At 46.1% G+C, this 19,354-nt stretch overlaps 1 protein-coding gene across 1 annotated transcript in view; it reads right to left on the reverse strand.

Moving 5' to 3' along the window:
• Window positions 1-19,354, reverse strand: part of CSMD2 (CUB and Sushi multiple domains 2) — a 786,100-nt gene that overhangs the window by 92,613 nt on the left and 674,133 nt on the right. The window contains exons 38-42 of the mRNA XM_049878694.1: window positions 18,289-18,407; window positions 17,668-17,737; window positions 14,442-14,558; window positions 10,447-10,656; window positions 2,188-2,376 (exon numbers count right to left, since the gene is read on the reverse strand). Of these exons, the coding sequence (XP_049734651.1) occupies window positions 2,188-2,376; window positions 10,447-10,656; window positions 14,442-14,558; window positions 17,668-17,737; window positions 18,289-18,407 (705 nt within the window). The remainder of the gene's footprint in view (window positions 1-2,187; window positions 2,377-10,446; window positions 10,657-14,441; window positions 14,559-17,667; window positions 17,738-18,288; window positions 18,408-19,354) is intronic.

The following is a 19,354-nucleotide window of genomic DNA, read 5'->3' on the forward strand; positions in this document are numbered from 1 at the left end:
GACTGGACCCGGATCTTCACATCTCTGCCACCGGGCCTGGCCTGGGAGTTGTGAAGTCATGCTATTACCCTCTCTGGCCAGACGGCAGGACCCTGAGAATCCCAGATATGACATACTCAGATTACATGTCCCCTGGTCCTGCCGTCCTCTCTTGCTGTCCCAACAGGTTGGGGAAACTTGTTATTGTCCACCTCTATCATTTACCCTAGGGGCACACACTTGAAATAGTCATCCCTTTAGGTTGACCCAGAGAGAAGATAGGAATGGGAAAACATACCTCTGGGCTGCCCTGTGAGAGGGTTCTTGACCCATGCTTTGCTGGATACATGAAAGGGGGCAAGAGGACATCGCCTGCTCTTGTGGCTACCCCATTGGTGGCTCTAAGGAAAGTAGGATTACCACCTGATCTCAGATGTCCTGGTTGGGGGAGATACTTCCCTGCCATCTTGCATGGATTCCTTATTTGGAGAATTTGACAATATTTGCGAGAGTTGCTTTTGACACAGCCATCTATCTGTGGATGCCTAGTGGAAAGTACTTGTCATCATCACCCTTTCATAATGACCCACTGGAAGGAGTAATTAACATCACTTTCTCAAACACCACAACCATGCCTCATGGTGGTCCTAGGGGCACACCCCAGGCCACTCCTAAGGGCAGCTGTGGGATGTTGCAGCCTTTTAGAAGAGACCAGCAAAAAATTTGTCGTATGCTGGAAGGACCCCAGAGGTCATGGCCCCCAGACTCTCAGTTAGCCCAAAACTAAAAACATTCTTGAAGCCAACTATTCAAAGATTAGACTGGACTGTAGGACATAAAATGATACTGGTGAGGAGTGTGCTTTTAGCTTAAGTAGACACATGAGACTATGTGGGCAGCTCCTGTCTGGAGGAGAGATGAGAAGGCAGACGGGGACGGAGCTGGTTGAATGGACACGGGAAATACAGGGTGGAGAGAAGGAGTGTGCTGTTACATTGTAGGGAGAGCAACTATGGTCACATAACAATGTGTGTATAATTTTTTGTATGAGAAACTGACTTGAACTGTAAACTTCCACTTAAAGCAAAAAAAAAAAAAAAAATCTTGTCATATAGTGCATGGTCAACCAACAATTCCAGAAAGATCAGTTGGTTATACATGGGGATGGTTCTGGAAATCTGAAAAACTAATTGGGGTTTTAATATTTCTAGAAATTAAGCTCTCATATGCCAACATCAGAACAGCTCAGTTTTGCAAACAAGTTTTCTTTTTCCGTGGAGAGCTGACACTTAAGAGTTTATTGCCTGTGAGCTAGTTACTGTGCTGGGTGCTTTACACGAGTCATCTATTAAACCCTCCCAGCTTGTGAAGCAGAGACAAGAAGCCCCATTTCACTAATGCAAAAACTGAAGCTCAGAGAGGTGAAGTGTCTTGGACAAGGTCACACAGCCAGGGTGTGGTGGTTCAAGGATGGAGCTGAGGGGGATCTGATCCCAGAGCCTTGGCACTTTCTTCTGGGCTATAGTGCCCCAGCCAAGCCTTCCCCTTTCAAGACAAATATCAGCTTCTCTTCCAGGGAAAACACTGGGCTCCAAGAGTGAAAAAGGGAGGAAAATGGAACTGAGGTGGGCATACAGGGTAGAAGCAGCACAGATCTCTTGGTTTTTTTCCATACTAGTTCTGGTTAAGGATGAAGGCCCAGGAAAAGGGCTACCTCCAGCTCCCTGATATGATCAACTCGGATTTTTCAGGCACACGTAGGGCAGAGAAAATAAGTGAGGCGGGTGGCAGGTGAAGAGGGGAGCAAGAGGTTTCCTAGAAAGAGGCTTCATTCTCTTCTTCCTTTAGGAAGGTACCATGATTAACTTCACATCATCACGCATAGTTTTCCCTTCCAACTGGGGACATCTAGCCCATCAGGCTGGATCTTTCCAAGGACTGGGTATGTCTTCTGCTTGGCTGTAGCACCTTAGGGGTGGGCCCACTCTTCTCTAGATCCTTCTTAGCACTGACCCCGAGAGCTCTGTCTCTAGGACATTCTCCCCTGGCTAGGCTGGGTCCCATTCATAGAAGAATGGGATAGATAAGGTTTGCCTGGAACGTCCAGTATGATGAACCCCAAGGAGCAGGAAGGTGGAATGTGTGACTGCTCTGGGTCAGTCTCCCTAACCCCCAGGAAGAATCACCAGGGATGAGGGAGGGACATACCTTCACACCTGGGCAAGGGGTGGTCCCAGTTCCGGTTGGTGCCATGTTGACATGTGAGGACAGGGTGGCCAATCAGTTGATATCCTGGGAGGCACTCAAAGGTCACTGACTGTCCAACGTTGTAGCCAGCTCCCCTCACAATGCCATTGGCAAAGGGTTCTGGGTCTGGACACTCTTGAAGTTCATAGGCTGGAAACAATGAGGAGAGGAATTTACTTTATTCTCTCTGGACATTTTCTTCTACAACTAGAATATAGAAGCAGCAGATAGTTATCACAGAGGTGAAACACCAAGACTTGGACTCAGATGGACCTCTGTTACTAACTGTTGACTCTAGACAAGTCATTTAACTCTCTATGTCTCGGTTTTCTTATATATAAAATGGCGATTGTGATGATTAAGTAGGGTAATTAAGATATGCACAGCTCTTTGCACAGTACTGGCACATGGTAAGAACTCAGTAAACGTTAACTATTATTGTATCCAACTGTATCCCTGGGTGGCGCAAATGAGTAAGTGCTCAACTACTAGTCAAAAGATTGGCTGTTTGAACCCACCCAGAGGTGTCTTGGAAGATAGGTCTGACAATCTGCTTCTGAAAGGTCACAGCCTTGAAAATCCTATGGAGCACACTCTGCACACATGGGCTCGCCATGAGTCGGAATTGACTCAATGGCAGCCAACAAAAATAATATTACAGACAGGTCCCTAGAGGCACAATCTGCTTTCATCAAGATTCTGTTAAGATTGCAGCCAATAAAACCCTATGGAGCAGTCCTATTCTATAATACGTGAGATCACAATGAGTCAGATTCAGCTTGATGACAAAAGTGGGTTTTGTGGTTCATTATTATATCCATGGGAAAGGAGGCTCAAGAAAGACACTGCTAGATTAAAACATTCTTTACTGAGCACCTACATGGGGCCATGGATCCATCCAGATTCTTTCATATTGCTTATCTCACTTGACCATCCCAACAATTATTATGATTACAAACAGGAAGCAGTAGAGTGAGGATTTGAGTGGTGTCTTTCTGATTCCTAGAAATTAGAACCTATTAGGAAGGAATAAACCTTGGTGGGAGTAGGCCAACCCTGTGGCAAGGGGAAAAACTTTTCAGAGGAAAGGGCTGGGCTAAAAGGAATGGGAGACCGTCATGCAAGGCAAGTTCTTCAAAATGGCAGGAAAGCTGTTTCCATGGGAATGGTTGGGCCTGGCTCAAAAGAAGACATCTTAGTGGAAGTAGCTGGGGCCTGTCAACAAAGCAAGGGATTTGTTTAGCATGTGCCACAGAGCAAAGCCTTCCATTAACTGGGTTCACAGGGCAAAGAACAGCCTTCATGGCAGTTGCTGGGCCTACCCTACCTAGAAAATTGGCAGTGGGAACAGAAGGAACTTTCTAAGAGTGGAAATTCTCAGTAGGAGTAGCAGATTTCTTTCTTTCTTTATTAAATTAATTTTTATTGTGCTTTAAGTGAAAGTTTACAAATCAGGTCAGTCTCTCATACAAAAATTTACATACATCTTGCCATATACTCCTAATTGCTCTCCCTCCAATGATATAGCACAGTTCTTCTCTCTACTCTCTCTCCTCATGTCCATTTGGGTAGCTTCTGGCCCCCTCTGCCCTCTCATCCCCCCCCCAGACAGGAGATGTCAACATAGTCTCATGTGTCCACTTGATCCAAGAAGCTCATTCTTCAACAGTATCATTTTCCATCCCCTATTCCAGTCTAATCCCTGTCTGAAGAGTTGGCTTTGGGAATGGTTCCTGTCCTGGGCTAACAGGAGGTCTAGGGACCATGGCCTCCGGGGTCCCTCCAGTCCCAGTCTGACCATTAAGTCTGGTCTTTTTACGCAAATTTGGGGTCCACATCCCACTGTTCTCCTGCTCCCTCAGGGTTTCTCTGTTGAGCTCCCTGTCAGGGCAGTCATCGGTGTGGCTGGGCACCATCTAGTTCTTCAGGTCTCAAGCTGATGTAGTTTCTGGTTTATGTGGTCCTTTCTGTCTCTTAGGCTCATAATTACCTTGTGTCTTTGATGTTCTTCATTATTCCTTGCTCCAGATGGATTGAGACCAATTGATGCATCTTAGATGGCTGCTTGCTAACGTTTAAGACCCCAGACACCACTCTCCAAAGTGGGATGCAGAATCTTTTCTTAGTAGATTTTATTATCCCAATTGACTTAGATGTCCCCTGAAACCATGGTCCTCAAACCCCGCCCCTAAGGAGTAGCAGATTTCAAGTGAATTCTCCCTGAAAGGTGGATGTGCTATACATATTTCCACTCCATACTGTACAGAGAAGTCTCAATGGGAAGAACTGGGTAGGTTTCACTTGAAATCTCCAAAGTAATTGGGCACACCAAAAAGCTAGACACCATAGTGGGAGTTGTTGGATTGGTCAGCCAAAGGAGAGATGGCAGCAACGTGAGTTTGGGAGATTTCAGAGATGAAAACTTTAGTAGAAGCAGTGAGCATGCTACACAGGTAACACAAGGTAAATGGAGGTGGGATGGGCTTTACTCTAAAGGGAAGCTTCAGGGAGAACATGTGGACCCAAAGACAGTGAAGTGCCTAAAGAGGGCACCCATTGCCATCGAGTTGATTCCAACTCATAGTGACCCTATAGGACAGAGTAGAACTGCCCCATAGGGTTTCCAAGGCTTGGCTGGTGGATTTGAACTGCCAACTTTTTGGTTAGCAGCTGAATTCTTAACCACTGTGCCACCATGGCTCCATGCATGTTAAGTGAGCCAGCCCTGTGTGTTAAAAGCTGAGAGCAGCCTTAATGAGAGTAGCTGGCCTCTTTCACAGAAATTGTCTCAAGCGGAAGGAGTTGGGCTTTTCAAAAAGACAGTTCAGTGAGAGTACCTCAGTTGCTTTTATACTGAGAAAAATATCAGAGCCTCTTCCACCAGAAAAAGCTTCAAAGAGAGAGGTTGGGCCTATAAACCCTAAGAGGAGGAATCATTAACTTTCCCAGAGAAGGGCTCCTCAGTGAAAGTAGTTGGTTTTTTCCCAAAGGGAGATGCCATAATTAAAAATAAAAACGATGATACCTAATATTTTAGAACACTTCCATGTCTTTGTCATTTTGTTTCTTTATAAACAACATCCTCCTAAGAAGTTTTGATGAAATAAGTTATACCCATCAGACTGGGAGGCCTTGGTAGGGGTAGCTTATATAGTCACTATAAATTTTGTGAGAATATTTGCATGAAGAAGGGAAAAGAAAACCACAGGGGAAAAAAAGAAAAGAAAACCACAGACTAGGAAGTTCGGAGTGTTGAATCAGAGGAAACTTGAGAAAGAGTAAGGAGTTGGATCTCTTCCAAAGAAAGTTGAGGTACCACCGGGAGCCGGGCGTGCTTGATAGAAAGTGCCTCAGTGGGGACAGGTGGCTCTTTTATGGAGCTAGATCTTTCCGTAAAGGAAAATCCTGAGGTGAGTGGTTGGAGGCTGTTTCACAAGGTACAATTCCACAGGGCTAGGAAAGATGCAAGTGGAGAATGTGGGCCTATTGGTTAGGGAGAATCATCTGGTCTGTCATAAACTGGAAGGCCTCAGTGGGAGTACTGGGCCTCTGACACTAGTGACAATTTAGTACCAGAAGTTGGGATCATTATAAAGCAGATGGAAGCCAAGGCCAAGTCTGAAGAGAAGCAGCTGATCTGATACCATGTGGGGCTCCCCCGAAGTCCTTAGAACTTGTGGTGGGTTGAATGGTAGCCCCCTAAAAGATATGTCCTCCTGGAATCTGTGAATAGGACTTTATTTGAAAAATGCATCTTTGCAGATATAATTAAGGATTTTGAGATAAGATGACCCTGGGTGGGCTCTAAATCCAGTAACGTGTCCTTATAAGAAAAGACACAGACAGGGAAAGAGGACGCAGAGGAGAAGACGATGTGAAGACAGAGGCAGTGATGGGAGTGATGTATTTCCGAGCCAAGGAGTGCCAATGATCGTCAATAACCAACAGAAGCTAGTAGAAAGGCACCAAATGAGTTCTTCCTCAGAGCCTCCAGAAGGAACCAATCCTGCTGGCACCTTGATTTTGAACTTCTGGCCTCCAGACTGTGAGGGAAAAAAATTCTGCTGTTTTAAGCCACCAGTTTGTGGTAATTTGTTAGAGTAGCCTCTGGAAACGAATATAGGACTGCTGCACATGGGCAGCACAGAGGGAGGAGCCAGGCCTGCAACCTCAATGGGATCATTGGACAAGTCATGAAGGCAAATGCGAGTAGGGGGAGGTGGACCCATCACAGAATGGAAACTCAAGTGGCTGTAGCTGGGTTTCTCATACAGGTAGCTGGTGGTGCAAGTGTTGGACCTCTGACGGCACACTTACAACTCTCCAATCCCCGACTCTATCACCCCCCAAAAAACATAGGGAAAATTCCCAGGAGAAGGACTGGGCTGCTTGCTCATACATGTGAAGCCTCAGTGGGAGTAACAGGCACTTCACAGAGAGGAACATTAACTGAGAGTGTTGGCCTCCTGTCGTTCCTCAGAGGGATCCCTGGGCCCCTCATGCAGGGGGGGCCTTAGTAGCAGTACTTCACAAAGCTGAAGGCTCAGTGTGAGTGTGGCTGTGTCTGAGCCCCAGGTCAGGGCTCTGTGGGAGTAGTTAGGTCTCTTCTACAGGGGAGGACTCAGTGGAGAGTCTGAGCCTGCCATAGATGGACAGCCTTCACAAGGACAAGTGGGCTTATCATGCAGGAATTGCAGTTGAGAGTGGCTGGTCCCATTACATGGACTTAGTGGGCAGAGCTGTGCCCATCACAGGGGCAAGGGAGGTGCAGTCCATGTGAGTGGGCCTGAGAGCATCTATTCTTGTCACAAGGGTGAGGAAAAGCTTCAGGCAGAGCACTTGGGTCTACCACAGGGGAAGCCTTGCGGGGAGGAGCTATGTCTGTCCCAGGGAGGAATACTGACCAAGCACTAGGCCCAAATCTCACCTGTGACAGACTATAATCTGTTTTACAGGCCCCATGCTTCCAACTAAGGGTCCATGTGTCTCACAGGTGCAGATACTCTTAGTTAAAGTCGGCCTCTGCGACAAGACCACATGCACATCGAGGCTCCCTGGGTGGAGCAGCTTCATTTCCACCAACTAAGCAAGACTGTCTGGGTGATAGGCACAGCCCCTCGCCTTGAAGCTTCATTGGTGTGAGAGTCCAACTCCTCCTACTGAGGCTTCCCTGCAGGCTAACCACTCAACCACTCTCACTGGAGATTCCTCCAAGACAGGCTCAAGCACTCTGAGGAGGCATCGCTGCCTGTATAACTGGTCCAACTGCACCCACTGAGCAGAAGAACATCGTGTTAGGATTTCCCTAAATGACGAGCCCAAATAGACAGTATTCCTCTTTGACAAAAAAGGAGCTCCAAGCCATATTTTTTCCAGAATAAAAAAGACAAGTCTCAGAACATTATGTATAGTATGGTATTCTCTATATAGAAAACACAATAAAAAAATTCACAAAACATGATATATTTTTCACAGGTACGTCTAATGTGTGTATATCAATGCACGCAAAAAGGTCGGGAAAGATCACACCAAAATAATGGTGGCTTTTTCTGGGGAATAATCCTCGGTTTGGAGGTTGCAGACAAAGAGAGCTTTATCCTTACTTGTAATGTTTTAATTCCTTTATTTTTCTTTTAACAAGGTGAATATATTTGTGAATTATTTCTGTAATTAAAATTTAACTCTAAAAAGCAAACTGCAAAAATGTTTATGTATCCAATTTTGTCTAAAAATATAATAATATAGCTACATCAATGTATGCACAGAAGAAAATGGGGAAACACAGTCGATCTTCATTATTCACAGACTTCATATTTGCAAATTTGCCTACTTGCTAAAATTTATTTGTAACCCCAAAATCAATACTTGTGGTGCTTTTGCAGTCAAACGTGTACAGAGTGGCAAAACTTTTAAGTTGTCCAATATTCCCAGCTTAGGTTGAACAGGGCGAGTCTGCCTTCTTTCAGCTCTCATACTATAAACATGTGTCCTTTTAGTGGTGTGTCTAGTGTCACGGTTTTCACATGCTTGTACTTTTTGTTGGTGAAGTCACTGTTTAAAGTGGCCCTCAGGCATAGTACTGAAGTGCTATCTAATGGTCCTAAGCACAAGAAGGCTGCAATGTGCCTTACGGACAAAACATGTGTGTTAGATAAGCTTCATTCAGGCCTGAGTTAGAACGCTGTTGCCATGAGTTTAATGTTAACATATCAACTTATATTAAATAAGGTGTGTTTAAACTGGAATAACCAAAAGCTAAGAAGTTTCCTGAACACGACCAAATGCTTTGAAGGTCAGAGTAGCAGGGACAGGGGTCTGGGGACCATGGTTTCAGGGGACATCTAGGTCAACTGGCATAACAAAATGTATTAAGAAAACGTTCTACATCCCAGTTTGGTGAGTGGCGTCTGGGGTCTTAAATGCTAGCACGTGGCCATCTAAGATGCATCAATTGGTCTCAACCTGCCTGGAGCAAAGAAGAATGAAGAACACCAAAGACACAAGGAAAATATGAGCCCAAGAGACAGAAAGGGCCACATAAACCAGAGACTACATGAGCCTGAGACCAGAAGAACTAGATGGTGCCTGGCTACCATGGATGACTGCCTGGATGGGGAACACAACAGAGAATCCATGATAGAGCAGAACAGTGGAATGCAGACCTCAAATTCTCGTAAAAAGAGCAGATTTAGTGGTCTGAATGAGACTAGAGGGACTCTGGAGGTCATGGTCCCCGGACCCTCTGTTAGCCTAAGACTGGAACCATTCCCAAAGCCAACTCTTCAAACAGGGATTGGATTGGACTATAAGACAGAAAATGATACTGGTGAGGAGTGAGCTTCTTGGCTCAAGTAGACACATGAGACTATGTGGGCAGCTCCTGTCTGGAGGCGAGATGAGAAGGCAGAGGGGGACAGGAGCTGGTTGAATGGACACAGGGAATACAGGGTGGAGAGGAGGTGTGTGCTGTCTCATTAGGGGGGGGAGCAGCTAGGAGTACATTCAAGGTGTATAAGTTTTTGTATGAGAGACTGACTTGATTTGTAAACTTTCATTTAAAGCACAAGAAATAAAAAAATGCTTTAGATGTGTTTAATCAGAAACACACTGAAAAACAAGTTTATGTATTGATCTGTTGATGAAAATGTTATGATAAGAGGCTCGAGGGAACCTAACCCTGTATTTCACTTAGGAGCAATGGTTCAGCATTTGTGAATTCAGTGTTAATGACAATTTTATAGCATGTAACTACGTGAATAAGAGGAACTGGCAATGGATACCAAATTGTTAATAGTCAGTATCTCTGAATGGGGTGGGGTGTACTGGGAGTGGAGATGGGATTATGAGAATATTCTGACTTTCTATGATGTGCTCACAAAAATATCTGTAATGTTTTAATTTTTTTTTTTATAAGCACGTGCTAGTATTGGGAAAAAAAATCTAAAACTATGGAAAAAATTCCCATTATGATGGGAAAAGAGGTTAGAACAAAAAGTTCAGTCAGTCACATGGGGGAAGCATCAGAGGGAGAAGCTGGACCTATTCAGGGCCATTGTGTACAGCTGCACACAGGTGGTGTACAATCCTCACAACCACAGGGGACAGCCCGTCACACAGGGAAGCCTGAGTCAGAGTTGATGGGACTCTTTCCAGGGAAAGTACACTAGGAGAAGTGGGGCCTGTGGCAAGATTTCACCTCAGTAAGGTAGAGCAGCAGTGAGAGTGGTTGGGCCTCACACAGGAAAACCAGCAGTAAATGAGCCCGTTTCATTGCACAAGACTCAGTGGGCACTCCAGGGACTGTTACTGGAATCCCCCATCACAGGAGGAGCCTTGTGAGTACAACTGGGCCTGACACACAGGGGAAGACCCAGAGAGTGTAATTAAGCCTATCACGCCTGAGAGGAGATGGCTGGCCAGACACTCAGGGGATGCCTGAGAAGGAACAGATGGGCCACTTGCCCAGAGAAAGCTGTTCGCTGTTGGGTTTGTGCAGAGGTGTAGAGAGGGCGCTGTTGGGCCAGCCATGTGAGAATGTAAGCTTGTCAAACGGGTATGCAGAGATCTGCCACCAAAGGGAAGCCTCACTGCACAGGTCTGTCCCCTCACCCCCAAACCTTCCTGAAGGATCTCTTGCTCTTGCATGGAAGGCTGGGAAGATGGGTGGGTGTAGGTAAGAAATGGGGACATCCAGAGGAGCAAATGGGCACTCGTCCTCACCTTGATATTCCAGCTTGAATCCCGGCCGGTTTTGGGAGTGGTCGCTATGGAAATATACAGTGGTCTCGTGGGATGTGGAGAGCAGGGAGCTGGGAAGCTCGCTTCCACTGAATCTGCCCATCATGCGGCTGGTCTCGTAGGGGCCGTTCCGGATTTCTATGAAGTCATGGTTTGGCTCAGTGGAGAAGTTCAGGAACTGGATGTGAGCTCCTGGGAGTGAGACAGAAGCAAGGTAGTGCCAAAAGCAAACCAATCCTGCTTCAAATGTGCCACCCATGGAAGCTTCGTGCCAGAGCCCCTGATGCTGTGAGCACCCACCTGTCCCTCCCACTGCCCTCCCACTGAATCAGGGTTCCCAGAACACACACTGGGAGATGCTGATCCAGCCAGTCTCTTGTCTTCACCCAGGACTAAACTTAGAAGTACAGTATTCATTCAAAAGTAAAGCATTAGTCATTTCAGAGCTCTATCCCAAACCCATTTATTTATTGAAAACCAAGTTCAGAGCCAACATTTGATTTACTTTGTGATTCGTATTTCCAATATCAGTATAAAGGTAGCTTTGCTAAAATAAACTTTTTATTTAAAAATAACACCACCCCGCAATCCATCAAAAGACATGACCTTTAGTGATGGAATTTTCTAGAACACTTGAGATGATTTAGAAATATGAGACTTGGAAATATACATTGTCTCATCTGTGCCATTAAGAAGCAAAGGGAAGTTTATTCTTTGGAATCTTACTGGGCTAATGAAGATTGCCTGACAATCTGAGAGGTGAAATGGATCTAGTTAAGTCCCTAACTTAAACATTAATGTACTTTTTGGGAGCCCAGGTGGCAGAGGTTAAGAGCTATGGCTGCTAACCAAAAGGCTGACAGTTGGAATCCACCAGCACTCCTTGGAAACCCTATGAGGCAGTTCTACTCTGTTCTGAGTTGGAACTGACTCGATGGCACCTAACAACAACAACATGCTCTTTGGAGTATGAGTATGGAGGTGCTAATAGTAATATTTGTTTACTGACAGCTTTTACCAAAATTAGATTACTTTTAAAAATTGTATTAAAGAAATATTTTTACTAAGTATAAGACAATGTCCATAACGTATTATTAATTGTGAAAATCAGCATGCAAAGTGGTTTGTCCTATACAATTCTAATTTTTATATTAAAAAACTGGGAGAATACTCACTCATTAACAATATTTACTGGGCATTTACCACGAGCCAGGGCTGTGCTAGGCACTGCACAGAGATGAATCGGATCAAGAGGGCCTTGTCTTCATGAGGGTTACATTCTAATGGTGGATGACTAAGCTCTTAGTTAATGATTATCTCTGTATTGTGGGATTCTAAATGGATTTTAGCTTTTAAAATTTGCTCATCTGTACATACAGTTTGGCAAATTTCTTTTTTACTCAATATCAAGATCTATTCATGTTGAGATGCAAGGATATAGTTCGTTCATTTTAACTGCATATTAATTAATTCCATCTTATGAGTTATCCAGGAAACCCCGGTGGCGTAGTGGTTAAGTGCTACAGCTGCTAACGAAAGGGTGGGCAGTTCGAATCTGCCAGGTGCTCCTTGGAAACTCTGTGGGGCAGTTCTACTCTGTCCTATAGGGTCGCTATGAGTTGGAATCGACTCGACGGCACTGGGTTTGGTTTTGGGTTTTTTGGTATGAGTTATCCAACCACACTTCACTCACTCCCCTATTAATGAACATGTAGATTGTTTCCAAATTAGATGATGTTGCAATAAACATCTTTGCATCTGTCATCTGTGCAATTAGTGCTTTCCATCCCACTATCCATGCATTTTTCCCACATCAGCGAACACAGGGCGTACATCCATCAAAATCAAACTCGTTGCTGTTGAGTCGATTCTGACTCATAATGAACGTATAGGACAGAATAGAACTGCCCCATAAGGTTTCCAAGGAGCAGCTGGTGGATTTGAACTGCCGACCTTTTGGTTAGCAGCCATAGCTCTTAATCACTGTAACACCAGTGCTCCACATCCATCAAACAAACAAAAAACTAAACCCATTGCTGTCGAGTCAAATCTGACTCATAGCGACCGTACAGGACATACTAGAATGGCCCCATAGGGTTTCCAAGAAGCACCTGGTGGATTCGAACTGCTACCTTTTGGCTAAGAACAGAACTCTTAACCACTACAACACCAGGGTTTCCATACACATCAAAGGGGCTCTTAGACAAGAATCTCTGAATTGAGCTGAGAGGAAAGAACAGGACCGTGGCCGCCATCTAGTGGCAGAAACATGTAAACGCGGTGGCTCTTTATACCTACCTACATACATTTTTACATACATACCCATGGCTGTTGAGTCGATTCTGACTCATAGTAGCCCTATAGGACAGAGTAGAACTGTCCCATAGGGTTTCCAAGACTGTGATCTTTATGGAAGCAGACTGCCACATCTTTCTTCCGTGAAGTGGCTGGTGAGTTTGAACCGCCGACCTTTGGGTTAGCAGCTGAGCACTGAACCGCTGTACCACCACGGCTCCTTAGTGGCTCTTTAGGCACACTGAAACCAGGTGCTATATTAGGGTTCTCTTTGGAATACCACATTCACTTGGAGTCAAGGAGTCCTGGCCTCCTGAGCCTGGGCCCTGCAGTATGCTTATTCCCCAAAGGCTGGATAAGCACCCAGGGCTTAGAGCTCTGGTGGCTGAACGTCAGAGGACAGCGCTGAGCCTCTCATTTAAACTTCTGCTTTCCTTTATATGTTGCCCTCTCTCCCTGTCTCTAGCAACTGAGATTCTTCTTCCCCAAGCCTGAAGGCAGAACTGTAGGGTCTTCTAGTTCTTTTTTCCTCAATGTCTTAAAATCTGGAGTTTCCCAAAGCTGCCAAAGTCATCATGATTTTGCACCCTGATCATTTGTGTCTAGTTTCCTTCAAAGTGCTATGGCTGCTAACCAAAAGGTCAGCAGTTGGAATCCACCAGGTGCTCCTTGGAAACTCTATGGGGCAGTTCTACTCTGTCCTATAGGGTTGCTTTCTTCAGAAGCAGGTACTAAAAATAAGACTCTATCCTTTGGAGGGTCACCAACCTCTCTCCTCCCTTCAGACCAGATTTGGAGAAGGTGGGTTAGATCACCTTCTCCTGGAAGCCCCTACTCTAGTCAGAAGACTCACTCCAGGCTGAATAATAAGGGACAAGCTGACGATCTTCATTCCCACGGCTATCAGACTGGGAGTCCCCTTGCCTGAGTCGTCCCCTTGGGAGACTTCTTTCCTAGAAGCAAAGCAGGAACTCAGGCAAGATAACCTACATGCACAGCCCATCGTCTTGATGTCAACACAAATCCTTTATTCCTTCAAAAGAGATATTTGGGATTAAATTGTAGTCCCAGTGCACAATGGATGACTCATCAGTGATTACATTTCATACCCAGATCAATGTCTTTCCTCCCCCTCCACCTTCTCCACCTCCCTTCCCATGGCTGGCAGGCTCCATCACCACCAACAAAACCTCTCCCAAGCTCTAGACCAGCTAGCAGGTGCATATGAAGAACGCAAACTCAATTTCATATTGACCTTGGCTCAATTTAATTAGGATGATAAATCTGATACTGGAGTTAAAGGCACAACTTGAGGTCTAGTCTCAGTAAGATAGATACATATTTTTTCTTTTTTAACCATCATCTGGTAATTTCTCCTTCCATATCCCTGGTTTTTAGCTCACTACTCAAACAATAATCAGGGCAAGCTTAATATCCCCCCCTCCTCGCATTATATGTTTCCAAAGGAGTTTCATCTCGACTGTTTTTAATTGATCCTCACACTTGTACAAGAGGCAGACAGAGATGTATATTTATCCTCATTTTGCAGAAGAGGAAGTAGAGAGGTAGAAAGCTCAACTGTCTTGGAGGTTATGCTGAGAGATTACGGCAGACAGCTGGTTTAATTAAGCTTAGGGGTCTAGGCGAGAAGGCCCTGTCTCTAAGGGTTTGGGGAGACTTACCAAAGCCCACGGGAAGTGCTATCTTCCAGGAGCAGTCCATGTTGCTGGGGTAGTTGCCTGGGAAGCCCGGGCTCAGGATCACCCCCTCCATCTCTTCCACTGCTCCCCCACACTGCGCTGTGACAATGACAATGACAGAGTGTTAGGGCACCATCAAGGAGAATACAGGGCCATGCTAACTTTAGGAAGCTCTCTCAGAGCAATATTTTTTTTTTTTTTAATTTTGGTGAGAATATGCAGTCATACACCATTTGAACAATCTCTGCATGTACAACTCAGTGACATTGATTATATTCTTCGAGTTGTTTAAACATTCTCACCATTCTTCTCCAAACTGTTTTATCACCATTGACTTAAACTCACTGCCTCCTAAGCATCTCATCTAACCCGTCAAGTTGCTGTTGTCAATTTGATCTCACATAGATAATTCTTTAAAGGAGCACAATGCTCAAGGCAGACATGCTTTACTAATTAGCTAAACTATTTTTTGGTTCAAAGAAGACTACAGGGGATAGTTTTGGTTTAAGGTTTACAGTTTAAAGATTATCTCAGGTCAATGGTTTCGGGGATTCATCCAGCATCAATGGCTCCAGAAAGTTTGGATTCCATTGAGAATTTGAAAATCTGTTCCACATTCTTCCTCCTTTTGATCAGTATTCTTCTATAGAATCTTTGATCAAAATGTTTAGTGACGGTAGCTGGGTACCATCCAGTTCTTCTGGTCTCATGGCAAAGGAGGCAGTTGTTCATAAAGATAACCAGACACGCAATCTATTTGTTACTCCAATTCCTGACTCTCCTTTCTCTGTAGAGCAGCAGTTTCTAACCTTTCCCGAGTCATAAACCCCTTCAAAAATCCAAAGGACTTGTAGTTCCTCTCCCTAAATACTGTACACACAGACAAAATTGAGTGGGAAATTTCAGGAAGGGAAGCACATTCCTGGGCTTCCCAGGGGTCCATGAACCCAAGTCATGGGCTCTTGACCCAGAGCTTGCCCTTCCCAGGTCAGACCCCTTAGTAGGACACACTAATCATGACAGCGGTCTGCTCCAAGAGAAGTCTGACCATTCTATACACTAACCCCACAATCTCCCTCCCCTCACTGCTCAATCCACTTGTCCAAGATTGAGGAAAAAGAACAGGGAAGGGAACTGGCATGCATTGAGGCCCCACTCTTTGCAGACCCCATGCTGACATATGACATAGGTCCCATGGGGCGGGTGGTCACCACCGTGCACCCACCCTTAGAACTCTGACACGGTTCACCCATGGCCTCTTGGAAGCTCATACAGAGTGACTGTGATGAGCATTCCAGGGGGAGCCAACCACAAAGCTATCTGAGAAGGGGTAACCCCAAGGGATGGGACATGTAAAACGCCAATCAAGATGACTTCAGGGACAACAGGTATTTATGGCTGGGTTATACTGCAGCCTGGCTGGTAGACATCAGTTCTTTTCTCTCACATTTTTCAAGGAAAAGGCTGCGTGAAGAGAAAGGGACTGGTGAGTCAGGAAAGCCCAGTGCCCAGGCAAGCCCCTTCTGGGAGAGGGTGACCCAAGCAAGCAGACCTGTGCACAAGGGAGACAGTGTGGGGCTTCAGGGTGTGGGCTCAGCATCCAACTGTCCAGCCACAATCCTAGCATTTCCATTGCCTGTGTGACCTTGCGCAAATTCTAAACCCCTCCAAGCCTCAGTTTTCCCAACTGTAAAATGGAGGTGATAATAGTACCTACCTCATGGTGGTAGTGTTTTAGGAGGGTTAAATGAGAAAGAACTGTGCTTCCCTTGGGACAGGGGCTGGCATACACAGTAAGCCCTCAGTGAACCGTAGCTACTGTTAATATGAGTGGTTTCTTTCATAATACATAATGGAGGAAAGGACCTGGGTTGACCAGACACATTTCTGACCTGCTTGGCTGATGAGCAGATCCTGCACCCTGGTGAAGTCACAGGAGGGAAATGCCATCTTGCCCAAGTGATACTCCCCTGACTTGCTTCCAACTCCAAGGTCAGCATCGGGCTACACTTTGTAATCGGGCATCAGGCAAACTTGGGTTTCCATTCCTGACTCTCCCTTTTTGTTTTTAATCCTAAGAGTCTTTGTTTTCCTATTATTTGAGAAAATGAGGGTCATACAACCTCTCCTGAAGAGCTGGTGTGAAGAAACATGTGGGACTGTGCTTCCCACACAGTAACCCATCGCCATCATAGCGACAAGACGAAGTAGAACTGCCAGGTTTCCAAGGCTGTAATCTTTATGGAAGCCGACTGCCACATCTTTCTCCCATGGAGAGGCTGGTGGCTTCGAACCACTGACCTTTTGGTTAGCAGCTGAGTGCTTTCACCACTGCACCACCAGGGCTCCTTTCCCACACAGTAGATATAAATAAATGTCAGTGTCTCCCTTCTCTAACCTAACTAGGAGATTCTGAGGGAGAGACCCTGTCTTTTCCTGTATCCATTGAGCTCCCCACCATTGCTTAGCAGAGTTAGAAACCCAATGAAGCTAAGGCCCTGTTGCACACGTGTTGCTGTTGGTGTGGTTAGCTGCTGTCGACTCGGCCCCTGACTCACGGTAACCCCATGCTCAATCACGACTGGTTGGGGATGTGGTTGTGATCCACAGGGTTTTCAATGGCTGATTTTCAGATGTACATCACCAGGCCTTTCTTTCTAGTCCACCTTAGTTTGGAAGCTCTGTTGAAACCTGTTCAGCCCCATAGAAACACGGAAGCCTCCACTGACAGATGGGTGGTGGCTGCACATGAGGTGCATTGGCTGGGAATCGAACCTGGGTCTCTCGCATGGAAGGCAAGAATTCTACCACTGAACCACCAACACCCTCATGTTTCATGTGTAGTCCTTAGTATTTCTCTACGCATGGATTTCTCTGTCTGCCCCATGCAAAGTCATGGAGGGGAGCCCAAAGTGTCTCTAAGTTTCATTTGGGGTTTTGCTGATTATCTGGAGTCCGAATGGTCATCATAAAGTTTTCCTATGGGCAAACCTCCTGTCATTTCTCATTGGGTGGGTGGAGGTTTCCAAAAGTCAGCCTTGAGTGAGAGTTAAAGATTACAAAGACATCAGTCTAAAGCTACTAACTTGGAACCACCTCAGAAAACCAAACATTTTTCTGATTTGAATTTGAATTCAACGCTATGTCACTTAGCTCAAACCCCCCGGTTGGAAGACGGTTTGAATGTACCGAGAAAAGGCTGTCTTACCAATACAGAGTGGTGGAGGGTAGTTCCATCGCCGCACGGTCCCGGGCATGCAGGAGATATGGGCATGGCCCTGCGGGAATCAGGAACAGGGATGGGCTAGCTGCCCCCAAGGGCACAATTGTACGTGCAACCCAGAACAGGGGACTTGTCCGGGCCGCACGTTAAAGAATAAGATATACAAAGGTACGAAGTCATAAAACAGATCTGCTGTGGGATGGGAAGTGAGACAGAGGGAGAGAGATTTTGGGGAAGGATGATTATTAACACTCATTACTAAAGAATTCTCATTATTCAAGGCTTCCTTGTAAGGCTGCTTTAATTACTCAATCCCCTTGTGGCCTTCAAAGGAAAATTAAATTTCCCAAAGCCTAATCAAACCCAGCTCTGCAGGAACACATTGAAGTCTGGCTTGTGCCAAACTGCTAGTCAGCAAAGTTTGTCTTCTGCATGAGCAGCTCCAGGAGGGAGTAACAGTCCCCAAGGCAGCTCTGGGGGTGGGATGCTGCCCCCCTTCTTTGGTGACTGCACTCTGCTCATGCAAGGTTGGCTAAGGCTGGCCTATCGGCCAATCCCATCTCAGGGGACACCTGTTCCCTGGCCTGGGGTGCCAAGGGGCAGTACCTGGAGGGCATATCCCGGCTCGCACTGGAAAGAGACCACATCATTCACCAAATAGCGCTCGCCAGACTTTACCCCATTACTGGGCACCGCAGGTTCTGGACAGCTGCTCAGCCCCACAGCTAGAAAGACAGAGACAGACAGAAAGAAAAATGAACAAGCCCAGCTGGTCAGTGCAATAGTAGATGGAGGGCTGTGCTGGCGGCAGTGAGAAGGGTGCCTCCAAGTTGGGCTATCTCTCCTCTCAGCCTCCTGGCTGGTGCTCCACAATGCTTTTCACTTCCTGGCACATATAGAAAAGTAGAATATTTATGTGGCACAAGGGGTCAAAGGACCAAAGCTCCTTGGGGCAAGAGGGTACCATCTTGGGGACTCTGTTCTGCCCAGCAATGAGGGCAGAGTGCTCCCTTGCCATGAAGGCTGTGCCCACCCCCTGGGCTCATTGGATGGACTTTGGAGCAGAGATAGGAGAGCTAGGGGTCTTCCCCAGTGCTGCTCTAATCCCTCGGACCTCTGCATGTTCCTCCCACATCACTCTGCCTCCTATGGCCAACTCTCCTCAGCTTTCCTTCCCCTAACAGGCTAAGGAATAGGGAGAGAAGTCAAAGAAAGGTGAGAAGGAAGGAGAGGAGTTATCAGAAAGGGGGATTTCAGTGATTCTCAGGGGCCTAGAAATTGTCCCCCTCCCTGGGGCAGTCTGACCTGAGACAAGTTTGCCAGCAGGTAGGACTCTTTGCTGCCTTACTTCTCCAGCTGTGTTTCAAGGTCAGGCCAGCCCTCTTCTGGCAGCAGTACCTGGTGGCTCCTTATGCTTCACCTCCTGTGGTCATCCCTGGCCTCGCCCTCACTCACCATTGGACCCTGTAATATCCTCCCTCTCATCCCAACCCTAAGCCACTGCTGTGCCTGTCCGTCCAGCACTCACAGGTAATCGAAGCTGCTTAGAATCTCTACTTGAATCATGGGACATCTCTGCTCAACAGTTTGAAGTGGCTTCCATTGCCTGATGTATGGAACCTAACGTCCTTATCCTGACACTCTAGTATCTCCATGATCCACCTTGGCCTGA

The sequence above is a fragment of the Elephas maximus genome, chromosome 3 (genome assembly GCF_024166365.1).
Source record: "Elephas maximus indicus isolate mEleMax1 chromosome 3, mEleMax1 primary haplotype, whole genome shotgun sequence".
Classification (NCBI taxonomy): Eukaryota; Metazoa; Chordata; class Mammalia; order Proboscidea; family Elephantidae; genus Elephas; species Elephas maximus.